The sequence below is a fragment of the Enhydra lutris genome, unplaced genomic scaffold (genome assembly GCF_002288905.1).
Source record: "Enhydra lutris kenyoni isolate GAN:26980312 unplaced genomic scaffold, ASM228890v2 scaffoldscaffold3, whole genome shotgun sequence".
In the NCBI taxonomy this organism is placed as follows: Eukaryota; Metazoa; Chordata; class Mammalia; order Carnivora; family Mustelidae; genus Enhydra; species Enhydra lutris.
In genome coordinates, this window is record NW_019154087.1 from 40,813,481 (window position 1) to 40,830,261 (window position 16,781).

At 39.2% G+C, this 16,781-nt stretch overlaps 1 protein-coding gene across 1 annotated transcript in view; it reads right to left on the bottom strand.

Moving 5' to 3' along the window:
• Positions 1–16,781, bottom strand: part of LOC111156195 (polycystin 2, transient receptor potential cation channel) — a 61,722-nt gene that overhangs the window by 37,275 nt on the left and 7,666 nt on the right. Inside the window, exon 2 of the mRNA XM_022516927.1 lies at positions 16,220–16,333. Coding sequence (XP_022372635.1) covers positions 16,220–16,333 — 114 coding nt within the window. The remainder of the gene's footprint in view (positions 1–16,219; positions 16,334–16,781) is intronic.

Below are 16,781 nucleotides of genomic sequence, written 5' to 3' on the forward strand. Positions count from 1 at the left end.
GGGATTAAGTGCTACTGGGTGAAATCTCGTCCCCACCTGTGCAGCAGAGAAAATCATTTATTTTTTTTTTTAAAGATTTTATTTATTTATTTGTCAGAGAGAGAGAGGGAGAGAGAGCAAGCACAGGCAGACAGAATGGCAGGCAGAGGCAGAGGAAGAAGCAGGCTCCCTGATGAGCAAGGAGCCCGATGTGGGACTCGATCCCAGGACGCTGGGATCATGACCTGAGCCGAAGGAAGCTGCTTAAACAACTGAGCCACCCAGGCGTCCTGAGAAAATCATTTAAAAAGAGGAATAGACAGTAGCGGTTCAAACCCAAGTGTGTTTTAGAGTCCACCTTGAGCAGTCAATGGATCAAACACACAGTCACAAGGCTTCTGTGCTCTATCAGGAGGGGAAGGAATGTTTTCCTGTCCCCTTAGTTAGGCTCTCTCCCCTGTCCCTAGGACCCACAAATTAGGATAAGAACATTCCTCTTCAAGCGTTACATGACCTGCTACCTCTCAAAACTGTACCGGGCCAGAGTTAAGGGCTTAGACTTTTAATCCATTCACATTTATGAGACAAAGTACTTAAGAAGATAAGCAAGGTGTGATCTCTATCAGCAAGAAGAAAAGCCAATAAGCTTCCCTGGGAACAGCACTGCTCACTCAGCTCCCACAGAGGGATGGGCAAGGTACAATGAACTCTAGGAAAGCTTTCTGTGGATCCAGAGACAGCTGAGGGAACAAAGCTGATATCACACGAAAGAGGACAAGGGAAGGATCCCCAAAACCTAATAAATAATTACTAAGCTGATTTTTTCAATTAACTTGAAATTAGAATTGGCTTTGGATTGATTAATTAATATAGATCATTCCAAATGTTTTACCTGTGTGGTTTTTTTGTTTGTTTAAAAAAGTTATGACAAATGATTTAAATATTTTGCTTTATAAATTATGCTAGTTCTATCTATACACAAATGTAAGTATTTGAGCCACTGATTAAAAATTGTAACTCTTTTGTTTTCCTATATTGTTAGTATCGATTGCTTTTGAAATTCTCAGGACCTGTATGAAACTTCAAGGCTTCACTAAAAGGGAAGTGATGCGCTCCCTTGGCTATTTAGCACCATCTGTTGGGCATCCAGAGAAACAATGTCATCTAGTTTTGAAGGGATGATTATTCTAATACATTCAATCAGCAAATATTAACTCAGTCCCTGCCTTGTGCTAAGCCCTGGGTTGGTCCACGGGATATCTCTGAATGCCAGTGCCACACATTCCAGACATCACCTACACCATGAGTCCAACTAGGTTGTAGCTAAAGGACCCCCGGGATTTGGAAGCAGAATGATCTGGGTTTGATTTTCAGCTTTGCTTTATCAAGAATGTCTGCCTCTGTGGTTGTGATAGTAGGCCTTGGTGTTTTGGGATCTCAGACAAATACCTCTCTGAGCTTGAGTTTCACCAACAAGGAAGCGGGTATAATAATATATAGGGCAGGATGCCTGGGTGGCTCCGTCAGTTAAATGGCTGCCTTCAGCTAAGGTCATGATCCCAGGGTCCTGGGATGGAGTCCTGCAGCCCATGGGGCTCCTTACTCAGCAGGGAGCCTGCTTCTCCCTCTGCCTCTGCCCTTCCCCCTGCTTATGCATGCACTCTCTCTGGCAAATAAATAAATGATATCTTAAAAAAAATAATGTCTAGGGCTTCTGCATAGTTTAATGGGAGAAATGTATGTGAAGACATTTTGGACAATGTCAAATGCAGTAATACAAGACTGTTAAATTATTTTCTCTTCAGTTCCAGATGGAGAAAGCCCACTTGGAAAATAGCATTCACTCTTTAAATGATATGGATCATGAAGAAAAAAAAAATACAGTATGAAATAGATAGCTCTAAATGAGGAATAGAAAGGAGGAGAATGTTAAAAAATATAAGCTAAAGGAGAAATATATGTCCAATGTGTATATATTTCTTCTACTATATAACCTTTGTCTTAACTTCCAAGTTCCCTTTGCCATAAAATAAGCCAGAATAAAAAATATTATCACAGCATCATCAACTAATCAGCATGCACTATAAATAAAGCTGTCTTAAAAACATGCTTCAGATCAGAGAGGCAAGATGGTGGAGGAGGAGCAGACTGAAATGACATCAGATACCAGGAGTTCAGCTAGATAGTTATCAAACCATTCCGAACACCTACAAACCCAACAAGAGATCTAAGAGAAGAAGAGCAGCAATTCTAAGAACAGAAAATCGACCACTTTCTGAAAGGTAAGATGTGCGGAGAAGTGAATCCGAAGCAGCAGGAAGATCAACCACAGGGGGAGGGGCCGGCTTCTGGCAAGCGGTGGAGCAATGGAGCACAAAATCAGAACTTTTAGAAGTCTGCTCCACTGAGGGACATCGCTCCAGAGGCTAAGCGGGGGTGGAGCCCTCGCAGGGCCAGTGTGGTCTCAGGTCCCATGGGGTCACAGAAAGGTCGGGGGTGCCTGAGTGTGGTATCAGAGCAGGGAAGCTGGCTCCAGAGATGGAGCTGAGGAGTGAGCTCTCAGCTTGGGGTCACCTTAAACCGTGATCCAAGGCACAGTTGGGCCACTCACTGCTCTTTGAGAACAGATCCCACAAGTGGCAGATCCAGGGAGACTCACCTTTCTGCTCCAGAAGGAGCAGTGCAGCAGGGATCTGCTGGGTTTGGAGACTCCAAACAAGGCTGTGTGCCAGAGATAGAAATGCTCAATACCAGGCCAGGTGAGCTTGGAGTGCAGCCAGAGACCAGGGAGACAGGAGTGATTGACTGCTTATATCTGAGGGCGCACTGAGGAGTGGGGCCCCAAGCTCTTGGCTCCTCCAGGCCAGAGACTGGGAGACTGCCATTTTCATCCCGTCCTCCAAAGCGATACAGAAAGCATTCAGGGAACAAAAGCTACCAAGAGCAAACCCGAGCAGATTACTTAGCTGGTCCCTGGCAAGGCGGTGCAATTCTGCCTTGGCCAAAGACATCTGAGAATCACTGCAACAGGCCCCTCCCTCAGAAGATCAGCAAGAACATCCAGCCAAGACCAAGTTCACCTATCAAGGAGAACAGCAGAACTCCAGAGCTAGGGGAAAGCAACATAGAATTCATGGCTTTTTCCCCCGTGATTCTTTAGTCTTGCAAAGTTAAATTTCTTTAAATTTTGCTTTTTTCTTATTTTTTAACTTCTCCTCTTTTCTCTTTTAACATTTTTAAGTAGTTTATCTTAACAAGACCTTTCTAAAAAAAATCTTTTTAAACCTTCATTGTCATAGTCACATTTTATCCCTTAACTGTATTTAACCTTATTTTTTATATACATACAGGTTTTTTTTTTTCCTAAAAAATTTTGGGATACAATTTCTTCTAATATATCAAAATATACCCTAATCTAGCACATGGCTTTGTTCTAGACCCCAGCCTGAGCACATTCCCTCCTCCTTTTTATTTTCTTTTTCCAACCAACTTATCTTATCAATTCCTTTTTTAGAATTTTTAAAAAATTTTCACCTTTACAGTTATATTCCACCTCTTCATCAGGTTTACCCTTATTTTTGTATATATGTAAGTTTTCCTTTCTTTAAAACTTTGGGAGGGAGTTTCTTCTAAGAGACCAAAATATACCCAAAATGAAGTGGGTGGCTCTGTTCTATTCACCAGTCTAATCTATATATCTATAATTTTTAATTTTTTTAAAAGATTTTATTTATTTACTTGACAGACAGAGATCACAAGTAGGCAGAAAGGCAGGCAGAGAGAAAGGAAGGGAGGCAGGCTCCCTGCTGAGCGGAGAGCCTGATGCGGGGCTCGATCCCAGGACCCTGGGATCATGACCTGAGCTGAAGGCAGAGGCTTTAACCCACTGAGCCACCCAGGCGCCCCTATAATTTTTAATTTTTAAATTTTTATTTCTTTTCCCCCCATTCTTCTCCCCCAAGTTTTGGATCTCTTCTGATTTGGTTAGCGAACATTTTTCTCGGGTCTTTGTTACCCTTTTAGTATTTTTTTCTCTGTCCATATATTCTTATCTGGATAAAATGACAAGGCGGAAAAACTCGCCACAAAAAAAAGAACAAGAGGCAGTACCAAGGCTAGGGACCTAATCAATTTGGACATTGGTTATATGTCAGAACTAGAGTTCAGAATGACGATTCTCAAGGTGCTAGCTGGGCTCAAAAAAGGCATGAAAGGTATTAGAGAAACCCTTTTGGAGAAATAAAAGAACTAAAATCCAACCAAGTTGAAATAAAAAAAGCTATTAATGAGGTGCAATAAAAAATGGAGGCTCTTATTGCTAGGATAAATGAGGCAGAAGAGCGAATTAGTGATATAGAAGACCAAATGACAGAGAATAAAGAAACTGAGCCAAAGAGAGACAAACAATTACTGGACTGCAAGGGGAGAATTTGAGAGGTAAGTGATACCATAAGATGAAACAATATTAGAATAATTGGGATTCCAGAAGAAGAAAGAGAGAGAGAGGCAGAAGGTACATTGGAGCGAATTATAGTAGAGAATTTCCCTAATATGGCAAAGGGAACAAGCATCAAAATCCAGGAGGCACAGAGAACCCTCTTCAAAAATCCATAAAAATAGGATCCACACCCCATCATTTAATAGTAAAACTTACAAGTCTTAGCGACAAAGAGAAAATCCTGAAAGCAGCTCAGGAGAAGAAGTTTGTAACATACAATGGTAGAAACATTGGACTGGCAACAGACTTATCCACAGAGACCTGGCAGGCCGGAAACAACCAGCATGATATATTCAGAGCATAAAATGAGAAAAATATGCAGCCAAGAATATTATATCCAGCTAGGCTATCACTGAAAATAGAAGGAGAGGTAAAAAGCTTCCAGGACAAACAAAAATTAAAAGAATTTGCAAATACCAAACCAGCCCTACAGCAAATATCGAAAGGGGTCCTCTAAGCAAATAGAGACCCTAAAAGTAGTAGACCAGCAAGGAACAGAGACAATATACAGTAACAGTCACCTTATAGGCAATACAATGGCACTAAATTACCCTGAATGTAAATGGGCTAAATGCCCCAATCAAAAGACACAGGGTAAGAGAATGAATAAAAAAACCCCAAACCCATCAATATGGTGTATCCAAGAAACTCATTTTAGACCCAAAGACACCGCCAGATTTAAAGTGAAGGGGTGGAAAACAATTTACCATGCTAATGGACATTAAAAAGAAAGCTGGGGTGGCAATCCTTACATCAGATAAATTAGATTTTAAGCCAAACACTATAATAAGAGATGAGGAAAGACACTATATCATACTTAAAGGGTCTACCCAACAAGAAGATCTAACAATTTTAAATATATATGCCCCTAACATGGGAGCAGCCAACTATATAAACCAATTAATAACAAAATCAAAGAAAGACATTGACAATAATACAATAATAGCAGGGGACTTTAACACCCCCTTCACTGAAATGGACAGATACCCAAGTAAAAGATCAACAAGGAAATAAAGGCCTTAAATGACACACTGGACCATGGACATCACAGATATATTCAGAACATTTCATCCGAAAGCAACAGAATATACATTCTTCTTGAGTACACATGGAACATTCTCCAGAATAGATCCTGTCCTGGGTCACAAATCAGGTCTCAACCAGTACCAAAAGATTGGGATCATTCCCTGCATATTTTCAGACCACAATGCTCTGAAGCTAGAACTTGATCACAAAAGGAAAGTTGGAAAGAACTCAAATACATGGAGCCTAAAGAGCATCCTACTAAAGAATGAATGGGTCGGGGCACCTGGGTGGCTCAGTGGGTTAAAGCCTCTGCCTTCGGCTCGGGTCATGATCCCAGAATTCTGTGATCGAGCCCTGCATCAGGCTCTCTGCTCAGTGGGGAGCCTGACCCCCACCCCCCGCCAACCTGCCTCTCTGCCTACTTGTGATCTCTGTCAAATAAATAAATAAAATCTTCAAAAAAAAAAAAAAAGAATGAATGGGTCAACCAGAAAATTAAAGAAGAATTGAAAAAATTCATGGAAACAAATGAAAATGAAAACACAACTGTTCAAAATCTGTGGGACACAGCAAAGGCAGTCCTGAGAAGAAAGTTTATAGCCATACAAGCCTTTCTCAAGAAACAAGAAAGGTTTCAAATACACAACGTAACCCTACACCTAAAGGTGCTGGATAAAGAACAGCAAAGAAAGTCTAAACCCAGCAGGACAAGAGAAATAATAAAGATTAGAGCAGAAATCAATGAAATAGAAACCAAAAGAACAATAGAACAGATCAATGAAACTAGGAGCTGGTTCTTTGAAAGAATTAATAAGACTGATAAACCCCTGGCCAGACTTATCAAAAAAAAAAAAAGAGAAAGAACCCAAATAAATAAAATCATGAATGAAAGAGGAGAGATCACTTCCAACACCAAAGAAATACAAATAATTATAAGAACATACAATGAGCAACTATATGCCAGCAAATTTGACAATCTGGAAGAAATGGATGCATTCCTAGAGACATATAAATTACCACAACTGAACCAGGAAGAGACAGAAAACCTGAACAGACCCATAATCAGTAAGGGGATTGAAGTAGTTATCAAAAATCTCCCAGCAAACAAGAACCCAGGGCCAGACAGCTTCCCAGGGGAATTCTACCAAGCATTTAAAGAAGAATATATACATATTCTCCTGAAATTGTTCCAAAAATAGAAATCGAAGGAAAACTTCCAAACTCATTTTATGAGGCCATCATTACCTTGATCCCAAAACCAGACAAAGACCCCACCAAAGAGGAGAATTACAGACCAATATCCTTGATGAACACAGATGCAAAAATTCTCACGAAAATACTAGCCAACAGGATCCAACAGCATTAAAAGGATTATTCACCTCGACCAAGTGGGATTTATTCCTGGGCTGCAAGGTTGCAAATCAATTAATGTGATAGACTACAATAATAAAAGAAAGGACAAGAACAATATGATCCTCTGAATAGATGCAGAAAAAAGATTTGACAAAGTACAGCATCCTTTCTTGATTAGAACTCTTCACTGCGTAGGGATATTGGGTACATACCTCAATATCATCAAAGCCATCTATGAAAAACCCACAGCAAATATCATTCTCAATAGGGAAAAACTGAGAGCTTTCCCCCTAAGGTCAGGAACAGAGCAGGGATGTCCACTATCACCACTGCTATTCAACATGGTATTAGAAGTCCTAGCCTCAGCAATCAGACAACAAAAAGAAATAAAAGACATCCGAATCAGCAAAGAAGTAGTCAAACTCTCACTCTTTGCAAATGATAAAATACTATATGTGGAAAACCCAAAAGACTCCACTCCAAAACTGTTAGAACTCATACAGGAATTCAGTAACGTGTCAGGATATAAAATCAATGCACAGAAATCAGGTGCATTTCTATATACCAACAGCAAGAAAGAAGAAAGAAATTAAGGAGTCAATCCCATTTACAACTATACCCCAAACCATAAGATACCTAGGAATAAACTTAATCAAAGAGGCAAAGAATCTGTACTCAGAAAACTATAAAATACTCTTGAAAGAAACTGAGGAAGACACAAAGAAATGGAAAAATGTTCCATGCTCATGGATTGGCAGAACAAATATTGTGAAAATGTCTATGCTACCTAAAGCAATCTATAGTTTAATGCAATCCCTATCAAAATACCATCAATTTTTTTTAAAGAAATGGAACAAATAATCCTAAAATTTATATAGAACCAGAAAAGACCCCGAATAGCCAGAAGAATGTTGAAAAAGAAAGCCAAAGTTGGTGGCATCACAATTTCAGACTTCAAGCTCTACTACACAGCTGTCATCATCAAGACAGCATGGTACTGGCACAAAAACAGACATATAGATCAATGGAACAGAATAGAGAGCCCAGAAATGAACCCTCAACTGTATGGTCAACTAATCTTCGACAAAGCAGGAAAGAATGTCCAATGGAAAAAAGACAGTCTCTTCAACAAATGGGTTGGGAAAATTGGACAGCCACATGCAAAAGAATAAAACTGGACCATTTCCTTACACCACAAAAAAAAAAAAAGAGTCAAAATGGATGAAAGATCTCAATGTGAGACAGGAATTCCATCAAAATCCTTGAGGAAAACACAGGCAGAAACCTCTTTCGACCTCAGCTGAAGCAACTTCTTCCTAGAAACATCACCAAAGGCGAGGGAAGCAAGGGCAAAAATGAACTATTGGGATTTCATCAAGATCAAAAGCTTTTGCACAGCAGAGGAAACAGTCAACAAAACCAAAAGACAACTGACAGAATAGGAGAAGATATTCGCAAATGACATATCAGATAAAGGTCTAGTATCCAAAATCTATAAAGAACTTATGAAACTCAACACCCAAAGAACAAATAATCCAATCAAGAAAGGGCAGAGGGTGCCTGGGTGGCTCAGTGGGTTAAGCCGCTGCCTTCAGCTCAGGTCATGATCCCAGGGTCCTGGGATCGAGTCCCGCATCGGGCTCTTTGCTCAGCAGGGAGCCTGCTTCCCTCTCTCTCTCTCTCTGCCGGCCTCTCTACTTGTGATCTCTCGCTCTGTCAAATAAATAAATAAAACCTTAAAAAAAAAAAAAAAAGAAAGGGCAGAGAACATGAACAGACATTTCTGCAAAGAAGACATCCAGATGGCCAACAGGCACATGAAAAAGTGGTCCACATCACTTGGCATCAGGGAAATACAAATCAAAACCACAATGAGATACCACCTCACACCAGCCAGAATGGCCAAAGTTAACAAGTCAGGAAGCGACAGATGTTGGCGAGGATGCAGAGAAAGGGGAACCCTCCTACACTGTGGTGGGAATGCAAGCTGGTGCAGCCACTCTGGAAAACAGCATGGAGGTTCCTCAAAAAGCTGAAAATAGAGCTACCCTACGACCCAGCAATCGCACTACTGGGTATTTACCCTAAAGATACAAATGTAGTGAATCAAAGGGGCACGTGCACCCAAATGTTTACAGCAGCAATGTCCACAATAGCCAAACTATGGAAAAAAAACCTAGATGTCCATCAACAGATGAATGGATAAAGAAGATGTGGTATATATACACAATGGAATACTACGTAGCCACCAAAAGAAATGAAATCTTGCCATTTGCGATGACATGGATGGAACTAGAGGGTGTTATGCTTATCGAAATAAGTCAATCAGAGAAAGACAATTATCATATGGTCTACCTGATATGAGGAATTTGAGAGGCAGGAGGGTTTGGGGGGTAGGGAAGGAAAAAATGAAACAAGATGGGATCAGGAGGGAGACAAACCATAAGAGACTCTTAATCTCACAAAACAAACTGAGGGTTGCTGGGGGAAGGCGGATGTGGAAAGGGTAGTTGGGTTATGGACATTGGGAAGGGTATGTGATACGGTGAATGCTGTGAAGTGTGTAAGCCTGACACTTCACAGACCTGTACCCCTGGGGCAAATAATACATTATATGTTAATAAAAATAATAAAAAAAGAAAAACAAAAATGAAAAAAACCATGCCTCATTTCAAAAGAGGCAATGGACACTATTCTATCCTTAATATTGTTGAAAAAAATGTAGGCTCAAACACTAAAAACAAAGAGGACTGTACTCCAAAAACTCCAAGTCATTAGAATTAAAAGAAGCAAAGCAAAGAAGAATTTTCCAATGTAACAAGACAAACAGAAACACGGAAAATAACAAAAAATCCCCCACAAAAAAACGAAAAAGCAGTATTTTTAAAACCACAAATGCAGAAAGTTAATTTAAAAAGGATTAAGCAAACACAGAGATAAAACCAAGCCATCTAGAAATGAAAAAAGAATTTTTTTTCTCTTCGTAACTCTTGGGCCAAAGACGAAATCAAAACGGCCCCACAAATATAAATATGCCAGACGTAAAGACAGTAGAATCCAGTCTTCCAAAGCCATCTGCCACAAGATGAAGCCATAATCCTGACCGGGAAGCTGATGTCCTCTGCTAGCTCTGTGCTGTCCCACATCCTCACAGAAACACGGTAGAAATAAAGTAAGAACAGATATTGGAAGAGACTCTATAAACAAAATGTACCAAATACAAAGCGATACACATAAATCAAAGAATGATTAGGCTTGAACTCTTGCAGTTGTCCTATTAGGAACAGTTCCGGGCTGGTGAGCAAGAAGGACTAGGAAACAGAAAACGAGAAATGTCAACATTTAGTAAGAACATCCATGTGGCATCTCTTGAGATGCACCAAACAGGACCCCTTTTTCCCTCCTGGTGCTGAGGGACACAGATGCGTGAGCTAGCCTGACAATCCAGGGGGAGGAGTGTGGTGGCTGAGGCGGATTCGGGACTTCTCCACAGCTCAGGGGACGGCCTGGTGGATAAAACTTCTCGATGGATCTGCCTCTCGAGCTCATCTTGAGGGATGAGGAAGAGCTGAGCAGACCAAGAAAAGGGGACAACCGAGTAGGCCAAGGCCTTTCTGAGACCCAGAGTGGACTGATGGGGTTGAAGTAACACATGTTCATTCGGAGTGGCTGGTGTGAAGAAGTAAGCCAAGACGGAATAATGAAGTGCACTTTATTATGTAATGGTTTTAATCTTCATCTTGAAAGGGAGGGGATGATAGCATGTTCAATGGAAGAGTGACCTGGGTTAAACTGGTCTCAGACAGCAGTTTGGAGGCAGTGCCTGGGAACCCTACTAAAAGATCTAAAAAGATGTCATAAAAGTCGGGGGGGGGGGGCACCTGGGTGGCTCAGTGGGTTAAGCATATTTCTTCAGCTCAGGTCATGATCCCAGTGTCCTGGGATCAAGTCCCGCATCCGGCTCCTTGCTCTGCAGGGAGCCTGCTTCTCCTTCTGCCTCTGCCTGCCACTGCCAGCCTGTACTCTGTCTGTCTCTCTGACAAATAAATAAATAAAATCTTAAAAAAAAAAAAAAAAGGTGTCAAACAATCTGTGGGCTAATGGCACTGAGGCACTGTAGTTTTGTTCAATTTGAAAGACAGCTTTCTCGCTATAGGCAGTCTTTAAAAGTTACTTTCCATGGGCTGCAAGCTGTGATCTTCAGACTAAATGTGTTTGCTGTGGGAAGCTGTTGGAATGTTTGTCACCAGAAATTGAATTAGCTTTCCACCAACGTGATGATTAACCCCCGGACTTTGACTTTCCTGACCTAGTTTATCAATAGTTCATCTGCATGAATTCTCTTGCAATTAGGGAAACTATCTTTAGATTAGACAATCATCTTTGCAAGATTTTTACAAGTAAAATAAAATATTCATTTCTTTTTTATTGCGATGTAACTGACATATAATATTGTGTAAGTTTAAGGTATACAACGTGTTGATTTGATACTATTCATTTCTTTTTTTTGTTTTTGTTTTGTTTTGTTTTTAAGATTTTATTTATTTATTGGACAGACAGAGATCACAAGTATGCAGAGAGGCAGGCAGAGAGAGAGGGGAGGAAGTAGGCTCCCTGCAGAACAGAGAGCCCAACACGGGGCTCGATCCCAGGACCCTGGGATCATGACCTGAGCCGAAGGCAGAGGCTTTAACCCACTGAGCCACCCCGGCGCCCCCCATTTCTTTTTTTTTTTTTTTTTTGAATACAAAACAAAGCCTCCTTTTTTCAGAAATAAAGAGATGAAGACATGTAGATCTCTTCTTATAAGAGCTCTTCCTGCCCTAGGACATACCATGCTGTATTATGGTATTATGACTGTGTTGTTCATTTCTCCAGTTTCATTACTTCTTTGGACACTGGTGAGTTTAAAGTTAAAGACATTCTTACACTAATTGATTACATTTTTTACTTTGCACAATATTTACTGAGGACGTGGTATTTTTTTCTCAGTGCTTTGTGGGTTATAAATGTGTTAAAATATTAATCCTTTGTAATATTTTTTCTAAGTATTCCTTACAGTTGTTTTCTGCCTTTTCATCTTCTCTATTTCTTTCACATGTAGAAATATCACATTTCTATGATGCTAACTCAACCAACTCATGATTTCCATTATTATGTCTAAACAGGAAATTTGAGAAATTTTAATGGAGAGCGCAAAAAAAAAAAAAAAAAGAAGAGGCAAAAGTATTTTTATCAGAGATTCACCAAAGACTTTGTTAGGCTTTTCCAATGATTTTTAACAATACTACTAATCCCCTTCTTTAAATTCAGCATCTAAGTCACACCAAGAAATACTGTTGATATTTATAACAGTAACCATATGTAAGTATGTACTTTGATGGTGGATTCGTAGCAACTTAGGTTTCATGTAAGAATAAATTCTAAACTGTAGAGAAAGTGGGATTACCTAGTTCCCATGTTATTTCTCTCCTCTGGGTTAATTAGACTAATTTTAAAGACAAAGCTTAGAACTAACACTGACAAGATTGAAAATAGGTCTTGATGGGCACTTAGTTGCTTCAAAAGAATGCCCAAACAGTTTGAACCTAACAAGTTTTTAGAATCTACTGATGAAACAATTCAGCCATTGCCAACTATCTCTGGGAGGAATTCTGCTCTTACTATTCTTTATATGATAGACAGTATCCTAGGGTCTTTTGGTATATTAATCCCAATCTTCACAAAATATTTTTCTTTCTTTCTTTCTTTCTTTTTTTTTTTTTTTTTTTATTTTTGTTTGATTGTTAAAGAGAGAGAGAGAGAGAGACTGAGCAGGGGAGCAAAGGGGCAGAAGGCAAGGGAGAAGCAGACTCCCAGCTGAGCAGGGAGCCCGACAACTCTGGGCTTGATCTCAGGACCCTGAGATCATGATCTAAGCCGAAGGGAGACGTGTAACTGACTGAGCCACTCAGGCGCTCCACAAAATCTTTCAAAATAAGTATGTCACAGATGGGAAAATAAGGGCTCAGAAAGGTTAAATAACTTGCTCAAGCTTACCTAGCACATAAGTAGTTGAGCTGAGATCTCTGTTGATGCAAAAAAATCTCTACTTTTCCTACTATGCCAACTGCCTTCCAGAACCTTATCTATTTTGTGTCAAGAGCATCCAATATGCAAGGCATACAACTAAGTACATTATCTCATTTACCCACAAAGTAATGGGCTTGACATTATTGGTCATTTGATATTGATACTGCTGACAAGATTTTAAAACTGGTAGTTAAAAAGATGGTTTTTGAGCAGTGGGCAAGGGCTCAACCACTAGAAGCCAGTAACGCTTTGTTAGGAGTAAGTCATGTCTGCTTATCCTCACAATGTCCATTTTTAATTTGGTCAACAGCTGTGACAGCAGAGGAAGGCGGAGTTATTCCGACAAGCTTTTGAAAAGGTCTTTCTTATCATTCTGTTTCTTGAACATTCTGAGCTAGATGAGGATCTAATTCAGTGAACTCCACTCAGAGAGCTTTGACTAATTCATGATGTCTTTAACCAATCTTTTTTTATTTATTAATCAGAATAAGGACATGGAGATGGTATCAACTCTGTTGATCCTGTGAAGCCAAGAGGAACAGCTAATACATAAGATGAATGAACCTTGATCCAGAAAAATTTCAACAGATGGAATGAATGACATGAAATTTAACAGAGCTGAAAGGGAAGTCCTCCACTCTGTTCCAGGAAAAAGTGTTCATATACTAGTTGGTGGGACACAGTACTTTATAGTTTTTGGTGAAGAGACTGAAGAATCATTAATGTGAAGACTCAAGGAATGGGGGGAGAGACCCACAGCCGTGTATCTGACTGAGGACACCCATGGCACTCTTTCCTCATGAGGCTCCTACTGTGCTTTCAAAGGGACCTGATAAACACAATAGGTGCTGGAGAGAGTTTCTGTGACATGAGTCCTCAAATGCATGTCTCCAATTACACGATCAACAGTTAAAGGAACTAGAAAGGTTTAACTTGGAGAAGACTTAAGGGAGACTGAATGTTAGTCTTCAAACTTCTGATGGGCTAAATTGGAGAAGAACATGGAAAGGGTACTTGGTATACGTGGGCTTGGAGGGGGATAGTTAAGAGAGGAAATTAGACAGGATAGACTTGGCTTCATATAAAGAAGTACTTTCTGACACAGCCATGGAAAAACAAAATGAACTATTTCAAATAAGTAAGTCCCTTAACTTGGACTCTTGCTCAATCACACAGGAGGACTGACCATTTGAGAGGGATGCTGCAGGGGAATTTTACCATTCAGTGGAGGTTTGATCATATGGTTGCTAAGATCCCTTCCTAGCCAGAGATTCTACAATGTCCTGAAAATGGCCTATGTAAAATATGTAGCTAATGATACAAGAAAAAAAGTGACTAGTGTGAAAAAGAAAAGCATTAAAAATTCCAAAATAAACAAGAAAACACTAATTATCTGACTTAAGGCATGTTTCCTAGAACTCTAGCTATTTGGTTTATTTATCTGGCCTAGTTCCCAAACTTGTCAGTGTATGGGAACACTCACTTTCCTGGGCCACATCTGGAAGGCTCTGATTTAGCAGATCTGGGTAAACTATTTTTAAAAAGTAATTTTTAAAAAATTCTCTTGGTGATTCTGATCCTCAAGCAGTTTGGGAGGCCACTGAAAACCTAAACTTACTATAGGGGTACTTATATTTTGCATAAGAAATATGTATGTATGTATGTGTCTGTGTCATGCTTGAAAAAAACTTAATAATGATTTTAACCAATCTGTTAATATTTAAAGCCACTGTAGTTTAATATTCGAGTGCCTATGCAGGGAGCAAACTCCACTTCAGTATCCTAAGCTCTAACAGCTTAGGACATAAAAATTAAAAATATCACAACTTTTAATATTATGAATAGATCTTTTGTATTTTTTTAGTATTTCTATCTTAGATAGAATGTTGTAAAAAGTAATGGCATTCTTTCCTAAACAAGTAACAGAAAAAAATCAAGAAAACAGATATTATTCACACATACATACATTCTAGTTTAAATACCTACTTTTTTTCTTAAGTTCCCACTTGGATTGGCAAAGTCTCAGAAAATGCAAGAAGTCGTCACTCCCCGTTAAAGATCATTAAGAGCTTACTAGTATTAAAAAAAAAAAAAAAAAAAAAAAAAAACTGTGAGTGGGATAGTAAACAAATCAATACTCAATTTCTTGAAATTATAAATATTGAAACTTAAGTGTTTCCTCAATATTTCATGTTTAACTTACAAGTTTATAGAAAAAAAAATTTTTTAAATCTAATAAATTTTAAAAATGTTTTTAAGGAAGCTTTTTTTACCTAGTCAATTAGATTCAAGGTGGTCAATTTTAATGTAATAAGAATAACCTTATTAAATCATCAATTAAATTTTGATTCTCTCCATAAAGAAAAAAGGGGACTCTTTTTCAGATTGGTGTTAATTTTTTAAGCATTTCTAAGTGTACACTATGCGAATGAAGTCCTTTCCCAGGAGTCTGGTAAGAGGTCCTGCTTCCTTGTCTGTTTTCATAAAGGGCTTTAGCAAGAATGTAACAAAACTCCCATCATCCAACAACCTTTGATTCAGGACATCAATCCACTATCTAAGACTTCCTGGACTTGGAAGTAAATGGTTTCTAAGACTTGTCCTGGCTAAGGCTTGACTCCCCTGTCCTCGCAGAGGATGCAGGGACATACTAAAAGAAGAGAGGAAGAAGAAAGAGATGAGTCTGCAGTAAGTTTCCTGTAGAGTACAAGACCGGTGATTACCGAAGATTTGGAAGACGTTATGAATTAGAATGAAGGAACCCACACGCACGGGAACAACAAACACATCCAGATCCAAAAGAGTGGGACTTATAAGTAGGTAAGTAAATAAATAAGTTAATTAATTAATTAACTAAATCCATAAAAGCAATATTAGGAGATAATTATTTGTATTTCCTCAATGTTAAACTTTGAACGTCATTTTGCTAAAAATAATTCCTACATTAGACTTTATGTTGATGGATGTAAAAAATAGTGACAGTATATTTATCGGGAAATCTAAAAAAAAATTCTTCTACTTGGTTTTTTGCTATCTGGCAGGCTGCCCCATGCATCTCATAGTGAAAAAGGTTCATGGTGACAATGACCTGGCCAATTAGGTTAATGGTGAATTTTCATTGGTGTTTGCCAGAGGAGAGAGGAGAGCTTTATCAAATTCTCAACTGAAACTGAGAACAGAGAGCTTCTGAATGAATCCCTCTGATGCACATACAATTCCTTTCAATTATGGTTTGGACAGGTCAAATATTTTCACACCTTTTCCTTTAGTAGGAGGAAACGTTCTACTTACAGATGCACAAGACGATGAGAAAAAGGAGGTACGTGGTCAGCTCCCGTAAAACACTTTTAAGATACTTCTCTCGGTTAGTGCTGCTTTCTTCCATGAGTCTTGTTCCCCAGAGACCTTTAAAAGAGTAATGAAAAGTATGAATGACAAAGAGGAAACATAAAATAAATAGTATCACCTTTAAGGGGGATTCTCCTGTATTATTTTTTTTAATAGGCATTCTTCACCTTTTTTTTTTTTTTAAGATTTTATTTATTTACCTGAGAGAGAGAGAGAGCATGAGAGGGGAGAGGGTCAGAGGGAGAAGCAGACTCCCTGCTGAGCAGGGAGCCTGATGTGGGACTCGATCCCAGGACTCCAGGATCATGATCCGAACTAAAGGCAGTTGCTTAATCAACTGAGCCACCCAGGTGACCCTGTATTTTTTTTTTTTAAGCAGGAGTGCCTTTTAAGAATACATCAGCCTCTACTGTCCCCTCAGATGCATCAAATACAAGACGACAATCTGATCATTGTCTAAATGCCCCATCCCATCAGAAAATGTCTTAGTAAAAATTTATAAAGA